Source organism: Staurois parvus, unplaced genomic scaffold (assembly GCF_062004578.1).
Source record: "Staurois parvus isolate SC_StPar_1 unplaced genomic scaffold, SC_StPar_1.0 ptg000549l, whole genome shotgun sequence".
Classification (NCBI taxonomy): domain Eukaryota; kingdom Metazoa; phylum Chordata; class Amphibia; order Anura; family Ranidae; genus Staurois; species Staurois parvus.
The window spans coordinates 7162767-7182744 of NW_028318345.1; the positions used below are offsets into that span (position 1 = coordinate 7162767).

General features: G+C 41.7%; 1 protein-coding gene across 4 annotated transcripts in view; it reads right to left on the reverse strand.

The window, feature by feature from the left end:
- Positions 1–395: 395 nt before the first annotated feature.
- Positions 396–19978, reverse strand: part of NMRK1 (nicotinamide riboside kinase 1) — a 42836-nt gene continuing 23253 nt past the window's right edge. For all 4 annotated transcript variants that reach the window (XM_089691087.1, XM_089691084.1, XM_089691085.1 and 1 more), the window contains 6 exons: positions 17918–17966; positions 16231–16396; positions 12512–12583; positions 8426–8532; positions 6737–6805; positions 396–2493 (listed from right to left, as the gene is read on the reverse strand). In XM_089691087.1, the coding sequence (XP_089547213.1) occupies positions 2474–2493; positions 6737–6805; positions 8426–8532; positions 12512–12583; positions 16231–16396; positions 17918–17966 (483 nt within the window). In that variant the 3' untranslated portion in view covers positions 396–2473. The remainder of the gene's footprint in view (positions 2494–6736; positions 6806–8425; positions 8533–12511; positions 12584–16230; positions 16397–17917; positions 17967–19978) is intronic.

Below are 19978 nucleotides of genomic sequence, written 5' to 3' on the forward strand. Positions count from 1 at the left end.
TGCAACTCACGCCACCCATTGACATTCATTGAAACTCCACTCTCGCCACCTCAAATTTGCATCAAAATGTAGGTCTGGGTCTTGTGATTCTCACAATATAAAGCTCTTCAGTGAAGGATTTATAATTTTTAAACTACAACCGTTTGAATATGGCAACCGCCAGTGAAGTGAGCAAGTTGGAGCAGTTTGTTTTTAAGCGCTCTTCTCTGCCCTTGCTGTAGAGTGAGTTGCCATAGGAATCCAGGTGTGTAAGCAGGCAGCAGAGTGGAGGCAAGAACACTTTGCACAATTTCCCCAGAAATTGTAGCTTTTCTACTTTGCATTAAAAGCCTTACAGATAGTTTTAACAATTTTTTCAAAATAGGGTTTATTAATGAAAAAGTCAAATGGTGCAATTTACAATTTACAATGGTGCAATTTTATTTACAGAAAAGATGTTACAAAAACATAAAAAAGAACAATAATGCAACAGAGAAATAAAAGGAGATGAAAATGGAGAATACTTGCAAAGTCCTGGTTTTAGCAGAGTCCAATTGTCCAAGCAAAAACGTTTTCATGTCTCTCAAGTCCGTTAAGATGTTCCTTGGTTGATGTTAAAACAAGAGCTTCCTTAACAGATCCTGTCAGTCCCTTTTCTGTGATATCAAAGGGGTGACGCCCAAGAACAATTGACCAATCTTCCATTTTAAGGGATGGGTGCTGGGAAGTCACCATGTTTATGACCAAGTCACAACTATAGTTTCATACTAATATTAATAACTTTCAATACAAGCAGGTGGTATTCTAGAAACTGACAGAATATTATTCAGAATTATATTTCGAATCCAGGCGTACCAAACACTGCATACCTTTATCACCCATGAGGCAAGAGACTGCTTTGTCTCCTTTCGTATGTGCTAGGGTAACCATGTATGACCTTGATTTATTCGGTATGATATTCCCCATTCAAATATATACCTAATATCAATGGCTCCTGTTCCTGTTGAATTCTATGAATTGTATGTGGAATTGTTAAGTTGGAATTTCAGTTATACATCATCTTACTACCAATGGTGGTAGCACTGTGACCTGTGTCCCGTATACATGTATTTAAATAGTACATATTTGCAATACCTGGTAAAGCATGTATTGTGTGCTCTGCCATAATGAAATATATATGGTTTAAGGCAACCTAATACAAAATATGTGCTAGCATTTTAATAAAGTGGATATAATGAATTGAAAATATGAAATGTTTACCACTTGCCTACCGGGCACTTTCTCCCACCTTTCTGCCAAGGCTAATTTTCAGCTTTCAGTGCTGTCACACTTTGAATGACTATTACGTGGTCATGCAACACTGTACCCATATGAAATTACTATCATTTTTTGTGACAGATAGAGCTTTCTTTTGGTGGTATTTGATCACCACTGGGGTTTTTATTTTTTGCTAAACAAACAAAAAAAACCCAAACATTTATAAAAAAAAGTTTTTTTCTTAGTTTCTATTATAAAATTTAGCAAACAGGTACTTTTTCTACTTCACTGATGTGCGCTGATGAGGCTGCACTGTTGGGCACGGATATTCAGCACTGATGGGCAGCTATAGGCTGCACTGATGGGTACTAATGAGGTGGCACTGATGAGGCTGCACTGATGGGCACTGATAGGCTGCACTGATGAAAACTGACAAGGAGGCACTGATGACGCTGCACTGATATGCTGCACTGATGAGCACTGATAGGCAGCACTAATAGGCAGCACTGAAGGTCACTGATGGGCAGCACTGACTGGCAACACTGATGGGTACTGACTGGCAGCACTGATTATCACTGACTGGTGGCATTTATGGACACTGACTGGCAGCACTGATGGACACTGACTGGCAGCACTGATGAACACTGACTGGCAGCACTGATGAACACTGTTGGGACTGCTGATGGACACTGTTGGGGCAGGGGGCTTCACTGGACTGCCTCTGATTTTTTAACTACACTTGCCGACTACAGGCTCTCCTCTTTCCTCACTCTGTGACAGCATGAGGAATGTGCAGCCAATGACCGGTAGATCAGCTGTGTCATTGGACACAGTTGATCATGTGGTAAAAGGGCGTTGTTATTGGCCCTTGATCATGTCATGTGATCGGTTGTGTCCAACAGACACAGCGATCACAGAGCTCGTCAGGTGTGCACCCCAGGGTGTGCGCAAAAGGCACATTTCCGGAGGATGTTACATGATGTCCTCCCAGAACTAGAAGACCGCGCTGTAGCCATCATTTGGCTATAGCCCAGTGGTCAAGCGGTTAACACAGAAGCCATTTATGGTAAATATGTATAAGTGTTGCAGTCAAAGAAAAATATTACACTGGTAAATCGATTAGCTTGCAATATTGTTATATTCTGTTGTGAGTACAACTAACATCTGATAATACTGTACTATGTTAAACATTCTCTTCTGTGTGCCGTTGTTCAAATTTGCATCTTCCATCTCTTTACTAAGATATAAGTTGCTGAGCTGCATAAAATACATAAAAATATTAAATAAATTAGTTAACAAAGTTAGCAATGACATGTCATGACTTGTGAGGATATCAAGTCAAGTAACTTCAGAAAAGTAATCAATATACTGAACATACTCTATGCTTGGTGTCATATCCCAAAGACTAAGTCAGCTCATCGATGAATAATTTTTTTTTTCAATAAACCAGCGGGTCAAATGGAACATCTTGGAAGTGTCCCAGAGGGCTGCGGCGGGGAGGAAGTGGGAGTGGGTACCTGTCACAACCAGAGGAGGAAGGGAGGATTCAGAAAAGCGGAGCTTCCACTTTTGGGTGGAACTCCACTTTAACAGGTGGAGGGTAATGTGAACGGCCTCAGCCCTGAGCTCCTCCTGAGCCTTGCTCTTGATACATTTCACCTAGCCACCGATGACATGCATCAAGGGCAAGGATCAAAAGGAGCTAGAAGCTGCGGCCATTCACATTCCTCTCCACCAGTTGAGCTATCGATGTGTGGTGTCTCTCATTTCCCCGTGATTTACTGCTTAGTGGATCAAGGATAAGAAAGTCTGCACCCTTTTTACAAATTTATTTTACCAGCAGAGAACCTTGAGCAGCACTACAAGTGGTTACAATTGCTGAGCTATTGTATTCAAACAGCGGGGAGACTTCCCCGCCATCAGAATATACTGATCAGATTTGCAAGCTAAAGCCAGTGGTGCTGATCGAGCAGGGAAAATTTCATAGGGTGATTGTGCAGACGTTGTTTGGTGGATCGACTTCTGTAAACTTTCCTGCCCATACATGGATCGAAATTCGGTTGGTCCCTGCTGAATTTCGATCCGTGTATGGCAGGCTTAAGTTTTTCAAAGCACTGTTGTTTTATGCCAATCTAAAATAGTAGCTACTGGAAACTCTACATTACTAACACAGGTAAGGTATATTTTCCTTTAAATGAAACTCTGTACTGATATATTTATTTGTGGTTGCTGTCAGTCTTTTCTGTACCGGATGCAAAAAACATATTGCTGATATTGAGGGTGAGCTGGTAGCAAAAATCATATACTTGTTATGTCAAGCGATACATTTATGAACTAACCTGGCTGCTGCTATTGGAACACAATGATAGTGTTTCTTTTTAAAATCCATGAAATTTAATCTACAAACCATGAGAGATATATTCAGTGAACTAATCTGCATGAGGTGAGCATATCTACATCTACTAACTAGTAGCTAAACTAAATGGCATTTAATGGAGGGGTTGGATTGTATTCAATGAAAATAAATGTGTACGACTCATGACAAACACAAGTGTTTATGCTTCCAATGGTTTGTGCAGGCCCAGGGAACTTCAAAGTGATGAAACCATGAACTATTCTTGCTAATATTGTGAAGGTTTGATAGGCCCAAAGCTATCTGGTGGCAGTTTGGAGTTTAAAGGGTTATATTCTTAGGTAACTTAACCCAGTGACCATTGCTCTCAGTCTGTTGTGGTACCGCAAGCTGGAAAATCTTTGTGCAGGGTGCAGCTGAGAGTGGGGTCAGGCACCACATTCGTCACACCCAGTCGGAGGCAGCTTGGTGTAAACGGACAGTGGAATCTGTTTACTCCCCCCACCCATAGAACAGAGAGGGGTCTGTCCATGTCCACTCTACAGAACCACAGACCTGTCATCCTCCTGCTCTGCTCTGACCTGTGAGCTGATCAGAATAGAAGGCGCCTGTGTGAAAGGGCCCTTAGTGTGGGACAGCATACATGAACTGTGTAATCCGGTGGATTAAATTAGTGGATCAATAAAAAGAAGAAGATGTTTCCCCCTCTGCTCTTTGTTATTACCCTGGAAATTTTCTTGGCCATTCTATATGCCAAAAAAATCATATAGCAAGAGCCTGCATAGGACAGGTTAATCAGCTGCCTTTGCAGATGATGTTTTGCTATATGTATGCTGTTCCACACTAAGGACCCTTTCACACAGGCGCCTTCTATTCCGATCAGCAGGGGATCAGCTCAATTTTGAATACAGTGGAGAGGGAATAGGACACTTGTCAGGTTTTATTGCTGTCTGTGCACGTTAGGGAGATTTACCGTATCTACTTGTCCTGTTTACCATTATCATCAAAATTAAATGTAGAAGAAAATACCACATTTTGGGTTGTCCCCAAAACAGTTATAGAGTGGGAAATTTTCCAGTGGAGGCACACCAGCCCCACAGGAATTTGTTCTGCAACCATAACCCCCATGACCATCACTACACTCAGAATTTGGAACTTGGTGTGTAAGCAGTACCTGCTGTTAGAATTAAGAGGAGATGGTTTCTATATAGCTATACAATTTTGTCCACAGACTTCCAAAACCGTTGCAAAACCTTTCGAAATTGGCAACTTCAGTCTCAGAGGCACTAACTAAGCAGAAACCAACAATTTACCCTCTTTGAAGCACGCAGTGAATGACAAAAGTGAAGCTTCCCATTTGTTATCTAGGTGTCTCATCACACAGGAGAAGCAAAAGAATGTTAGATCACTTCCAATTTCAACATGAAACATGTTGTCACTTTCACACCTGCAGATCATGTAGTGTTTCCATTTTGTTTTTTTATACACGCACTATACAATGTACCGTATTTTTCGCTCCATAAGACGCACTTTTTTCCCCCAAAAAAAGGGGGGAAAATGTCAGTGCATCTTATGGAGTGAATATAAAGCAGCCGGTCCGGTATTTCTGCCGCCACCATATCAGAATACCGGGCCGGCCGCTCAGCTCTTCTCTCCTGCAGGGCCTTGCCTGTTCCCCGCTCCAGCGCTGTACAGTCTTCCCATGCTGGCTTCTGTGACAGCCGGGTGCCCACTGCGCATGTGCTGCACTTTGTGAATGGTCCGGTGTCTTCTGGGACACATGACAGGTCCCAGAAGGCGCCGGGCCATTCACAAAGCGCAGTGCTTCTCGCGCATGCGCAGTGAGCACCCGGCTGTCACAGAAGCCGGTGCGGGAAGAAGAGGGAAGGACAACTCCACGAATGTGTCAAATTCAGGTACCTGCTCCCCCTCCCTCCCCAAAGGTCAGCAGTCTCTGGTCATTCCCTGCACTGTCTGCAGTCTCTGGTCATCCTCTGCACTGTCTGCAGTCTCTGGTCATCCCCTGCACTGTCTGCAGTCTCTGGTCATCCCCTGCACTGTCTGCAGTCTCTGGTCATCCCCTGCACTGTCTGCAGTCTCTGGTCATCCCCTGCACTGTCTGCAGTCTCTGGTCATCCCCTGCACTGTCTGCAGTCTCTGGTTATTCCCTGCACTGTCTGCAGTCTCTGGTCATCTGTACTGTGTCCCTGGTATTTTCCCTGTACTATGTCCGCAGTCTCTGGTCATCTCCTGTACTGTGTCCGCAGTCTCTGGTCATCTCCTGTACTGTGTCCGCAGTCTCTGGTCATCTCCTGTACTGTGTCCGCAGTCTCTGGTCATCCCCTGTACTGTGTCTGCAGTCTCTGGTCATCTCCTGTACTACGTCAGCAGTCTCTGGTCATCTCCTGTACTATGTCTGCAGTCTCTGGTCATCTCCTGTACTGTGTCCGCAGTCTCTGGTCATCTCCTGTACTGTGTCCGCAGTCTCTGGTCATCTCCTGTACTGTGTCCGCAGTCTCTGGTCATCTCCTGTACTGTGTCCGCAGTCTCTGGTCATCTCCTGTACTGTGTCCGCAGTCTCTGGTCATCTCCTGTACTGTGTCCGCAGTCTCTGGTCATCTCCTGTACTGTGTCCGCAGTCTCTGGTCATCTCCTGTACTATGTCCACAGTTTCTGGTCATCTCCTGTACTATGTCTGCAGTCTTTGGTCATCTGTACTATATCTGCAGTCTCTGGTCATCTCCTGTACTATGTCCGCAGTCTCTGGTCATCTGTACTATGTCTGCAGTCTCTGGTCATCTCCTGTAGTATGTCCGCAGTCTCTGGTCATCTCCTGTACTGTGTCCGCAGTCTCTGGTCATCTCCTGTACTGTGTCCGCAGTCTCTGGTCATCTCCTGTACTATGTCTGCAGTCCATTGGTTCAGAATATTTTTTTTTCTTGTTTTTCGACTCTAAAACCTAGGTGCGTCTTATGGTCAGGTGCGTCTTATGGAGTGAAAAATACGGTATATATATATATATATATATATATATATATATATATATACACAGTATATGAGAAAGAGAGAGACTGAACTATGCCAAAATGACGAGCAAACTGTCAAAACACAGTTGAAAAGAGGAACATGTTAACAATGTTGACTCACCAGCTTTTGTTATATCATTGTAAACAAAACATAGAATCTCTTCTTGAGGCTTGGTACCATCTATAAAAACTAATACAGAAAAATAACAGAGCACAATAAATGATGCTGCTAAATCTGCCACATTTTTTCTAAGATTCACAATATGTGAAAAGTGAGAAGGTGAAATTCAGATTCAGTAGTGTAGTAAAGTTAGTTCTGTGTGTTTTGTGCTGCAGAATTATTAAAATCTGTATTTACATAGCATTCCATGCCTCTCTAAATAAAAGCTCATTGCTATTGCTCTCAGAATAAAGTCAACAGATTCTGGAAATGAGCTATAGGCAATGGTCCATGGAGGGAGGACGTATTCTAGCATAACGGAAACGAAAGATTTAACTGTACGTAAAGCCAAAACTTGCTTTTCATTTTGGATTAGGGAGTCTGTAAAACTGCTGTCAGGACTTTTTCCTTACACTCCCTGCTCCATATACAGAGGCGGTTGCTTAATTAGGCAAATTAGGTGGTTGCTGAAGGCCTTGCGCTCACGGGGTGGGCCTCGTGGCTGCCTAATTTTCCTAGCATGGTGTTTCGCAAACCAAGTTCCGCGGCAATCTACAGGCAGCTGACAGGGAGATCACATGGAGACACGTGCAAGGAAGCAGCTGGCATACTATTGCCTGTAGGGTGCTGTTCATAGCCAGCCCCTCCTATCCATCCCAGGTGCTTGTATGTGACATCATCTGGGATGGACAGGATAGGAGAAGGGAAGGAGGGCCAGCGGGGGAAGGTTGCGCCACTGGAGGACTGTTGAAAGCCGCCTCTGAAGCGGGTAGAAGAAGATGGAAGCCAGTACAGTAGTGTGCCCAGCTGTGTCCCCCACACTGTGCCCAACAGTCTATCCTATACAATGTGCCCCGTCCCATGTAAAGTGCCCTGTCCCATGCTATGTGCTCTGTCCTATGTAATGTTCCGTGTGCTCTGTCCCATGTAATGTGCTCTGTCCCATGTATTGTGCCCTGTGTCCTGTCCCATGTATTGTGCCCTGTGTCCTGTCCCATGTAATGTGCCCTGTCCCATGTAATGTGCCTTGTGCTCTGTCCCATTTAATGTGCCCTGTCCATGCTATGTGCCCTGTACTCTGTCCCATGTAATGTGCCTTGCCCTGCTGCCCCCCACACACCGTTTATCCCAAGTTGGACCCAGGATGATGCATCTCTGCAGAAAAAGAAAGCACAGGTTTCACATTAAATAGGTATGTTTTAATATTTAATTTAATGCTATTTCAAAAAATAATTTTTATTATCAACAGCTCGCTGATCATACAAACGGGGCCTCATGTCTAAGTTTTGCCTAAGGCCTCACAAAGCCTAGAGCTGCCTCTGCCCATATATACATCAGGAAGTGGGAAGAAGTCTTCTTAAAGACAGGGATAGCCCCTCCTACAGCTGTCACTGCAACAAGTGTCCCCATCGGAAGACTTTACATCTATTCTAATGTTTTGATTTTCCCTCATTTAGTCCTGGTTACTACAAATAGAGAGGGCATATCTCCCTATCAAGGACACAATCAGAAATATAAGCCTGAAGAAAATATAACACACTATCCTAAACTACAAACTTTGGCTGTGCATGCACTTTAAAACATTTTTTTTACACATAGGTGAATGACATTGTACCACCTGTCTCTTAAAACAACTAAACTACTTTGTACCTATATCCCTTTGAACTTTGTCCATTTCTTTCTTGTGCTTTATGTACATAGGCCACACATAACCATCAAAATATCCTGGAGGATCGGGAGGCTGATAAACCCGTGAACTGTGTAAGGAAGAAGAAAGCTATGATATGAATCTTAACACATTTACATTTATGATTAGTGAGAAAAACATATTTGTGTCAGTTAGAACATAGACAAAGACCTCCAACATTTTTACCAACCTCCTTAAAATGACACTGTCACCGAAGCCATTTAGGGCAAATTAAATGGAAAGAATAAAGTGAGCGCTATATATTAAAGCAGCTGGGACACCAAAAAGGTACCAATACAACCTCTGCGAAGCTAAAATGAAAATAAAGGTGCAGCGCTTGTAAAATCGACAATATGTATCAGCATATAAATTAGTATGTGGTGCACAATCAAATGTCCATGTGATGGTCAAGATATGAAATATGGTATTGAGGATTTCTTCCCAACCACGTCTGGTGATAAATAAATTGCGCATTCACCAGATGCACAAAGTAATTGCGCATTTGAGAAAACAATATCTCACTGGGTTAGCTGGAGCACCTTGAAGAGGGCTTCTCCTATCTTGCCTACACATCAGGCAGCCATCTTGCCTACACATGGTCAGTGTGGTTTTTTTTGTTACCTACTATATACCTTGACGGGAAAATTAAATTTTGAAGCAGTATCACGCTATGTGGCCTCCTCCTTTTTTGAACTCTTTATGAGTCCAACCATCTGCAGAGTTCTGTGCAGAGGAGAGGGAAGCTGCTATCATCCAGGAGGTACCCAGGGAGGAATCCATATCAGATGGGAGAAGCCCTCTTCAAGGCACTCCAGCTGACCCAGTGAGATATTGTTTTCTCAAATGCGCAATTACTTTGTGCATCTGGTGAGTGCACAATTTATTTATTTATCACCAGAAGTGGTTGGGAAGAAATCCTCAATACCATATTTCATATCTTGACCATCACATGGACTTTTGATTGTGCACCACATACTAATTTATATGCTGATACATATTGTCGATTTTACAAGCGCTGCATATTTAGGGCAAATTGACTGAGTCTCTGCAAAGAAAGCAAATGACCTGCTACCCTATGACAGTTCTTAGCCCGAGCAGCCAATTTCTAGACCAAGCACTGTCAAATGGCCAAAAAAGTGACATCATTGCTACCCCAAGTCAACAAAACTGCAGATTCAGAAGTTGAAGCAAGGGAGCGCAGGCTAGGTCAGTAAAAGGGGGTTGGAGGGCCCTTTATCAGAGATGCTGTCAATTTGCCTTGCTAGAGCAAGGAGACAGTGTCTCTTTAAAATTTAGGGATTGTTTTATCAGCATTATCTACAAAATTGTGTATAACAGTATATTTTCTATAGCACTGCATCTCTGTATTTTATATTAATGATTGTGGCACAAATAAAATGTTCATCCACCCAAAAGTTGCATCTCGGTAACAAGACTCTGGTAGTCACCTACTAGCTTCTTTTAAATTTATAGGGTCTCCAGCAGTTATATTGTCCTTTATAGTTACTGACACTGTTCAAACCCAGCTTGGAGGCTCACTCCTCTAGCTACAACCAGCGATGAGGTTTGGGTTTGCCACTCACTATGAGTCTCAAATTTGCAATCCTGGAGAAATTTTATGCAGATCTGCCCATGAGAATTTTTCTCAAAACCATAATGCACTGAATTATGGCCACCAAGCTTAAAAGGTCAAATAAGGGGACCTTTTGATATGTTAGCCCACTCACTATAAAAGTGTGAACAAAGCAGCTATAGTGTCAGTGATTTGGAACCTGGAGGGAAAGTTGACAAATTGCATAGGGAGAGATAAGGGTCAGTTAGAAAACTGTACTTTAATTCTGATTGCTAGCTCTTTGGACAATCAACCACTTTGCTGCCTTTTCTTTTTCTTGGGAGCTTTTTTGTGTTTCATTTTATCTGGATAATTTGAGGTTATACCATCTGTTCTTTAAACTGTATTTTGTAAGCAACACACCGCTGTATCGTTTAAAATAAAAAAGGGTGCTCTCCTATGCCCTGGTAGTAGACTGCTCCTCAGCATCCTCATGGCTGTCTTTTTGACAACACGGGCATCTGACTGCCCAAGCATAGGGAAAAACTGGCTGCAGGACATGGCTGACCTGCTAGTCTCTGCCGTGAAAATAAATCACAATGAATAATCAACCAGTGTAAATGGTGAGTGCAATCAATAAACTGTGATCAGAATGGAAAAATAAAATATACATTCATAAGGATAAAACAGTACAGTACACACCAGGCCAACCTGCTAGTCTCAGTCGTGTGATCAAATAAAAATAAAGTGCTTAACGTGAACAGAATGAACAATATAGCATAGTGGTCAATAAACAATGACAGTCTTATGTGACAGTGAAAAGTCCCACTCAGCAATCAATAAAATATAAGTGATAGAAGATCCTTCACATAATACACTGCTGTGTCCCCACCACCAGGTGTGCACGCTCACCTCCACGGATTGACCAATTGGTCAAACAAGCGCTCAATCCCAATCCACAATCCTCTGTATAGCAAGGTCCGTTGGCATCACCTCCTCAATATAATGGGGCTGGCGGATTGCTCCTCTGGGCAGTATCCAACTCGGGGATGTGCTCAAATATAAAGAGAGGAGCCTTTCACAGTGAAAGCTATTTTATTCCATAAAAAAACATAAATGATAAAAACGCATTCACCTAGAGATCCATGGCTAAGAACCCTCATAAGGCATAACACATGGGGTAAACAAAGATGGCGCGATCATCGTCGCACCCGAAATGGCATCACCACTCTTCTGACGCATTGCGTCCTGTATCATGTGACTTCTTCAGGGATACGGAAGCAGGAGAGTAAGGGCACATTTTATAGCGCCAAGTACTGGCTAAAGATGATAAATGACTAGTCTTTCCGGTGGATACCATATTATTGAAGAGCAACAACATCATATGTGAAATACCAATACATAAAATAAACATTGTTCATGTTAAGCACTTTATTTTTATTTGATCACACAGCTGAGACTAGCAGGTTGACCTGGTGTTTACTGAACTGTTTAATCCTTATGAATGTATATTTTATTTTTCCATTCTGATCACAGTTTATTGATTGCACTCATCATTTACACTGGTTTATTATTCACTGTGATTTATTTTCACGGCTGAGACGAGCAGGTCAGCTGGCTGTTTATTTTATTGATTCATCCTCATGACTTTATTTACACATTTCTTCAGTTTGAACACAGTTTAGTGACTTTATTAACACACTGGTAGTGTATTTGTTTGTAGCCTTTGGCGTTAGGCTCTGCCGGGTGTTTATAAACATTTAATATTTTTCTATCGAAATGTTTTATGTATTGGTTTTAGATGGGTGCAATATTTAGTTTACTGTTGGCACTTGTTAACTCATAGCGCAGCACTCTACATTTGGAAAATTGGCCAGTTGAGTGGTGGGACACTTTTTGTTGCTTGCACCTTTTAGGTTAGGTAGTATTTCCTGGCAGCGCATAAGACTCTCTAATATTCTCGATCTGGCTGCAGGAACTACTTTTGCTGTGCAGAAGAGCCTGCAGGAGTGGAGTATCAGGTAAGTAAAACTGCTTTACTTGATCCTATAGAAGTAACCACCACTGCAAGGGAAGATTTGTACATTCCACAGAGTTCAGCATCAGATCGCTTCCAATGTCAGGTCCACTCACACCAGCTGATGCGTTTTTTGCAATGTGCCCCCCCCCTCCTTTTTTTTAAAACAAACTTTACTGAAAAGCCACACAGACATTTAATAAACTGGCGTCCAGTTCAACTGGACGCCAAGCAGTGCGAGGCGGTGCCTCAGGCTGCGTTGAGTACATGCAGTACATTTTTTCAGTGTACACTGCCGACACGCCATCGAAATGCAGTGATGTGAACCAGGCACACAGGGGATAAGACATTTTGACTTGTCATGCAGCAGAACTGCTCCAGAATAGCCACCCAACACAGTCCCACCACATCTGGTGGGACTACTTTGATGTAAACTTGGGCAGAAACATAATTATATATAACTACTTATGCTCCACATACCTCCTTCGCCTTTTACATTCTTCAAAGGGAACAGTTAGAAAATATCTTCTATCAAATACATTGTCCAATGACCTGTAAGAGTTACTCTATTATTGTACAAACATAAACAACAAAGAAATCATGTAATCATTTCTAAATACAACATCTATTCTATAGCCATGCTTAAATAATTTAATCAAATGTTGTTAAACTTTCTTTGTGTTCCCTCTGTTATGAAAGAGAAAGGGTTATGTAGTCCTAACACATTCCCATTCTTAACGTGGCAACACTGCAAAGTATGGGTGCTACCTGAGCATAGGGAGTGTGTTAACGGCAGGTTTACCAAGTTAAAATAAAGGAAAAAAAGCTTGACAAGAGGAAATGAATGCAGCCCTCACATCTAAAGACATGTAAACTTAAACACTATAATTTGCTCTTGGGTTTAGATGCTCTTTAAGTATTATAAAATCTGTAAGGCATAAGAAATCATACGCACTCAAAAACTGACATGAAGTGAATGTATTTTTTAATAGATCTTTGTATCTTAATATCAGTTCAACATAATTATTAAACTGTATAATAACCCAAAAACAACAAAATTAATACAGTATATTGCAGCTACACATGGTGGCTGCATAAGTTTTATTTTTTCCAGGCTTTATATTCTTTTTTCAGTTGGTTATCTTGCTAATAACAAGCTCCCTATCCTAGGATAACAGTGCCCACTCACTGTACTGTATTTATAAAGGAACAATGTTGTCACCCTAGGAAAGGACTTTCCTAAGCTCCATAACATGGTGGGGGAAAGATGTGTACATAGGTGAATTGGTGCAGGGTTGATAATGCTGCTGGATATATACTGTACACTGCAAAGTGCACAGAAACATGTAAGCTAACTAGAATTTTGGCTGCATTAACAGATCTTTGCACTTAAGGCAGATAGGTAAAGTTCATTGTTAGGATTTATATACACTTTAAAGTGTAGAACAAATTACAATTCAGTTTGCTGATGTCAGACCAGTACAAGGTCATTTCTTGTGGTTTCCATGGGTTATTGCACTGAATGATTAGCACATTAAAGTGATATTAAAGACATTTTTCTATTTTTTTTAAAATAATAAACATATTATATTTACCTGCTTTGTGCAATGGTTCTGTACAGAGCAGCCCCAATCCTGCTCCTCTTGGGTCCCCTGCCAGAGCTCCTCCTGTCCCTTTCCTCCTGCCGAGTGCTCCCAGGGCAAGCAGCTTTCTATGGGGCTTCCAAGAAGGCTTGCTCCCAAGCTGCTGCTCTGTGTCCATTCAGAAACAGGACGTTGCTAAGCCCCACCCCTTCTCTTGCCTCATTGGCTCACTGACTATGATTGCGGGCAATTGACAAGCAGCTGGGAAGCGATATGTCACCTCTCCAGTGACTGTTTTAACCCTGAAGATCCCAAAATGCAAACACATGCATTTCCTGCAGTTGCAGTGCAACCCTATTGACTTTAATGGGTCGCGTTTGACTGCGGTACTGCCGCCAAATGTGACAAGGGGTATCATTTTTGCCATGGCTGTGCAGCAAGGCTCTGCGGTTGCGGCATGTGTAGAACCCCCTCCAGACCTCTGTGCTAGGTTAAGGATGAGGGATGGGGGGTGGGTTCAATTGCTTATTTTTACAACAGGGCTTAACAGTGTGAAAGGACTAGCGTATACATGTGATGTCTATCTTTATGCATTTGGAACACATGTCAAATGTAGGTCAGTAGATTCCCATTTACCTCAAGGTACCCAGCAGGGATGACAGCTCTGAAGCTGCGTTAGACCTGTTTTGCATTGTGTTTCTCTGAATAAAGCATGTCCCATCTGAGATGCATTCAAAGCGTTTCAATGCATGTGTTTGAACTGTAAAAGCCTGTGCTTGACACAAGGATGTAGGGTTAATACCACTGATAAGTTTCAAATGTTGTCTGTGTAAGCAGATCTGTCAACAGAGCCCCGGTGCTCCAGGTCTTATCTCTATCCTTTGTGCATCCCTGAATAGGCGTCCGGCGCATACTTCACTTTTGTATGTTGTCCAATGGGAGCGGGATCTGGTGGTGGTCGTGGATTTGGAGAACTGGAATAGGGCCTGGTCTTTTATAGCTAAATATCCCTTTAATACGGCCACGATGGAGGCAGCGTACAAGGTACTGTTTCGTTGGTATTGGACCCCAGCCCGTATTGCCCGTACGAAGCCATCCTATAGTGGCCGTCACTTTCGGGATTGTGGGGATGTGTTACATATATGGTGGTCATGCCCAAAATTCATTAGTTTTTGGTCTCGTGTATTTGGCCTTCTTTATACCTTGTTCCACCTTTCTATAAGCAGGGAGGCCCGGTATGCCCTACTCCATTGTTGGCCCACCAGCAAAAGTTGGCCTCCTATTTGTACTTAGTGGGCAACCAGAACAATTGCTCAGGCCTGGAAGAGTGCTTCTGTCCCCTAAAGGGGGTGCAGGATCGTATGACCGCTCTGATACTCAATGAACAGATGTCCAGTATCCGCAATGACTCCCAATGTAAATTTCAGAAAGTATTTGAGCCATGGCTGGCATATGCTTTTCCCATGATCCCCCCGGCCAGCTTGGGCCTATGCTGATGATTGGTCCTGGCATTCCCGAACCCCTGATTCTGTCTTTGTCTTATCTCCCTCTCTTCTTTTCCTTTTTCTCCTTTGTTTTTGTCTGTTTTTTTGTGAGGTGGTGTACACCTGTCCTCGGTCATGATTCATTGTTGGTGTTTATAACACTTTGCCATTGCTAGCCGCTGCGTGGGCGTGCTTTTGTCTATGTTTTCTATTGTTTAAAACTTAATAAAAACCATTGAAATACAAATGTTGTCTGTGTCCTCACTAGCAGTAGTAGGGGAGTAGATTTCCCCTTGCTTTATTATTTATCACCTGTCTGTGACACCAGCAGGGCAATTTCCCCTCAATTTTTCTATCGTTGTGACACTGAAAAAAAAAAAAAAAACGCAGAAAGGTGCCACCTTAACCCTATTTATGAAAGATACGATTTCCTTCTGTTTCTGTTAGCAGAGGTTTGTCATCACTTCCTGTTCCTCTGACCTCCAGTCACCTGAAGGTAGAGATATAGTTACATAGTCTGGCTGAAAAAAAGACAAAAGTCCATCCAGTTCAACCATTAAAAAAAAAATGTTATAATCCAATACCCACAGTTGATCCACAGGAAGGCAAAAAAAGCCAGCAAAGCATGATCCAATTTGCTCCTGCAGGGAAAACAAAATTCCTTCCTGATCCCTCGTGAGGCAATTGGATATTCCCTGGATCAACTTTACCTATAAATGTTAGTAACCAGTTATTTTGTGTGTATCTAAGAAAGAATCCAGGCCTTTTTTAAAGCAATCCACTGAGCTGACCAGAACCAACTCTTGAGGGAGTCTATTCTACATTTTCACAGCTCTCACAAAAAAAATAAGCTATAAAAAGATATAAAAGCAATAAAAACAGTGGTGCTAACCATATCACAATGTCCAAAATAAAAGTTTTGTCTGAAGTTGGCTGTTGACTAGCAAAACATAAAAGAATCCTTCTAAAATACAATAAAATCTTTATCATTAAAAGAAAAATAGTATGAGCAGTACCTGCCCCTGACTGCCTGCTACAAAAAGAAGCATATATTTTGTCACCAAAGTTTGATAAGTGTATCAAAACAGAGATTTCCGGAATGTTTTTTAACACCAGACTATTTCAGACTTACTCATAGTGGTACAGGAGGAAACCTTCAACAACTAAAAAGTGCACTGTGTCTTCACATCTTTTTTGCACTATATTTAATTTATCTTCTGAGGAGGCACAATTGTTATGCTGAGATATCCACGACTGAACAGTTTCCATCATTTTTTCCATTTCCAAGGCCTCAAGTTCTAGAAGACATATATATATACACATTAATGAGCCAATGATTGTATACAACAAGACATACAATAAAGCAGTATTTGCATAAAAGATCAAACATTCATCAATACATTCTTGGATTAAAGTGTTAAAACTGCCACTGAAAACAACCCATTAAACATTAGCCAGATACACCGTGCTGCTCCAAACCTTTACCTCCTGATATTGATGGACCATTTGGCTGCTGGCTCCTTGCAGCTTATCTCTGCTCTAATAGGCAATATTGAAATATAAGAGTCACACTTCATTGGGAATTTATCTTGCTGCTTTATTTCATAGTCCATAAGAAGGCTGCATACATACTTTCTCCACCCAAAAAAAACCACTTCCTATACGCCCCAGTGGGCTTGCTTACAAGGACAGAGTTGGACACCAAGATGAACTTACAACAGAGAGTAGCTCTTATCTTTCAATAATCCACTACACATCACTCAGTCAGTTTTTATGGGATTAATCCTTTAACTTGGGATACTTTGGGAAATAGTAGTGTTATTTAAAGGAAATATAATACAGCTGTCATTCAGGTAATTCATATTTACAATATGATTACAGTTCCATCAAAATATCTATATTGAGATGGCAAACTGAGCAAAATATGTATAGTAGAAATAATGGCAACAGGTTACCATAGACTGAAGGACCTTTATGTTCTTACCAAGACATTTAGGAAATGCGATGACCTGAGAGATGTGTTCATAGTTCACATTAAGCTTTGACATTTCAGTTCATTCTGTATTCTTACACTATTACACACATTTTCTTTTAACTATATACTATACCTTATGGACTGACGTAGGCTAGGGATACATGGCTGATTTGTAGTAGCCACCTCATTTGCAACACACATATATCAATGTGCTGCTATTGGGCAGTCTCTCAACAAATGACTCCCATGCTTACCGTGGGAAGTATCACATTTCTCCCAGGTTTTTTTCCCTTGTAAGTTTACCTTACAGCAAATTAAAGGAAGAAATCATCTAAATTTCACACCCATCACTAAATCTGGTCATAACGTCTTTTCAATTTTGCCTTTTAGTATATCTAACTTCCAACTAGTGTCAGAATATGAATTTGACTTAGTAGCAGCGTCTTGTAATCCCCTATGCAGTAGAACTTAGACTGGGAGAGGGAGGGATGGCAAACGAGGTGTGCTGCATGCAAACATGGCGACAGGAGTAAAGAGTAGAGTGAGCATGCGAGGTGATCTCCTCAGTCTCTTACTGCTCCTTAATCATCAGACTGGAGATGGGAAGATAGAGAAAGGACATCACTGTATCTTTTCAACAGTCATCCTCTTGGCCTTCCTGTATGCCAGCGTTAATCTCAGGACTGGATGGAGAGAAATACAAATACTTTGGCAGGTAAAACAGCTCCCTTGTTAGTCTTTTATTTGTGCATTTAGCTGTTTGCCTATAAGCAGATCTGCCCTAACACAATACAAATACACAATAATAAACTTTACACATAATTAAGTCATATTAAGTGCTTACCATCATATCGCTTAAATCCTCTTTCATTTGTTGCAACTTCTGCATCAGACTGCATTAAAAAAGAAAATAGCAATAATTGGCATTTCGCAGTTTCTGAAAACAAAAGCAGAAACGATGCCATATTCGTGTAACAAAAACAAGCAACTGGTATGCTGGCACAATTTTGCTATGACATGTCAGTATAATCCCAAACAGCCATTCATATTTGTAAAATGACTTCTCATATTTTATTAGACAAATGATATGTAGGATCTGCTGTGCCATGGCATGTCATCTATTATTATTATACAGGATTTATATAGCGCCAACAGTTTGCTCAGCGCTTTACAATATAACGGGAGACAATACAGCAACAATACAGTTCAATACAAGAGGGATAGGAGGGCCCTGCTCCTTGGAGCTTACAATCTAGGAGGGAGGGGCTAGTGGTACAAAAGGTAGTAACTGTGGGGGATGGACTGGTTGGAAGAGTAGAAGATTCCATTATTAGCTGAGGGCAGGATAGGCCTCCATGAAGAGGTTTTCAGAGAATGCCTAAAAGTGATAGGTAGGAGGAGAACCAGGAGAGAGCAGAGTCTCTGAGACCAAGAGAGTGGAGTTTTTTGAGGAGGAGGGGATGGTCAACCGTATCAAAAGCAGCAGAGATCTCAAGTTGTAAGAGTACAGAGTAGTGGCCATTGGTTTTAGCTGTTAGTAGATCATTAGTAAGTTTTAGTAGGGCAGTTTCAGTGGAGTGTAGTGAGCAAAAGCCAGACTGTAAAGGGTCAAGAAGGTTGTTGTCAGTGAGGTAGGAGCTCAGGTGATTGTAGACTAAGCGCTCTAAGAGTTTAGAGGTAAATGGCAGCAGGGAGATGGGACTTAAGTTGTTCAGGTTGGTGGGGTCCAGGGAGGGCTTTTTAAGTATGGGAGTGATGTGTGCATGCTTTAGAGGGGAGGGGAAGGCACCAGTAGAGAGGGAGAGATTAAAGATGTGAGTGAGGGAGCATAGGATGAAAGAAGAGGGTGAACGTAGTAGTTGTGAGGGGACAGGATCCAGGGGGCAGGTAGTGAGACAGGCTTCTGAGAAAACCTTAGTGACCTCTTCGGTAGTAGCAAGGTCAAAAGAGGAAAGTGTTGAGGGAGGTTTAGTATAAGGTATGCTAAGTGGGATGGGTGTCTGTGCAGTGGCGATGCCCCTACGAATTGCGTCAATCTTGTTTTTGAAATGATTTGCAATCTCGTGAGCAGTGAGTGAGGTATCTATGCACTCAGGGTGCTATGAGCACAGGACCCAGTTGGCTCTAGATCAGTGTTATGAGTTGCCATGGTGGGGGGGCTGAATACAAATGCATGTCACACTTTTCAGATATTTATTTGTAAACAATTGACCATTTTCTTCCACTGCACAATTATGTGCCACTTTGTGTTGACCTATCACATAAAATCCCAATAAATTACATTTACGTTTTTGGTTGTAACATGACAAAATGTGGAAAATTTCAAGGGGTATGAATACTTTTTCAAGGCACTGTAGATCACCCAGAGCGTATTGTTTTTGTCTCAAGAAAGGTGGAGTTACGCTTTAAAGGAATTGGTAATGTGAAGCTATAGTAAACATACTATATAGTGAGGGCACTGCAAACACTAGTGTTCTCATTTTTAAAACAACTATTTTTTAAACTGTAAGGAATCCATAGTATAGTTTTGACACATGATCTGCCTGTATCAAATGATCCTGTAAGTTTCTATTTATCTTCTATACTTGCATGGGAAGATTTTTGACAATGGTAAGAGAGATCTTTATCCTTAAGAAAAACATTCAGATTTTTAAGTATATATTTCTTAAGAACACTAGAAGCAACATTCAATTGTGCACAAGCAGGGCTCATTGGTCTTATACGCAGAGTGCTTTTCTTTGTATGTGAAGTAAGGGCAACTTATGTAGTACATTTATGGGTCAACCACATTTTCAATTTTGTCATTACCCACTTGCCTACTGGGCACTTATACCCCCTTCGTGCCCAGGCCAACTTTCAGCTCTGTCGCACTTTGAATGACAATTGCGCAGTCATGCAACATTGT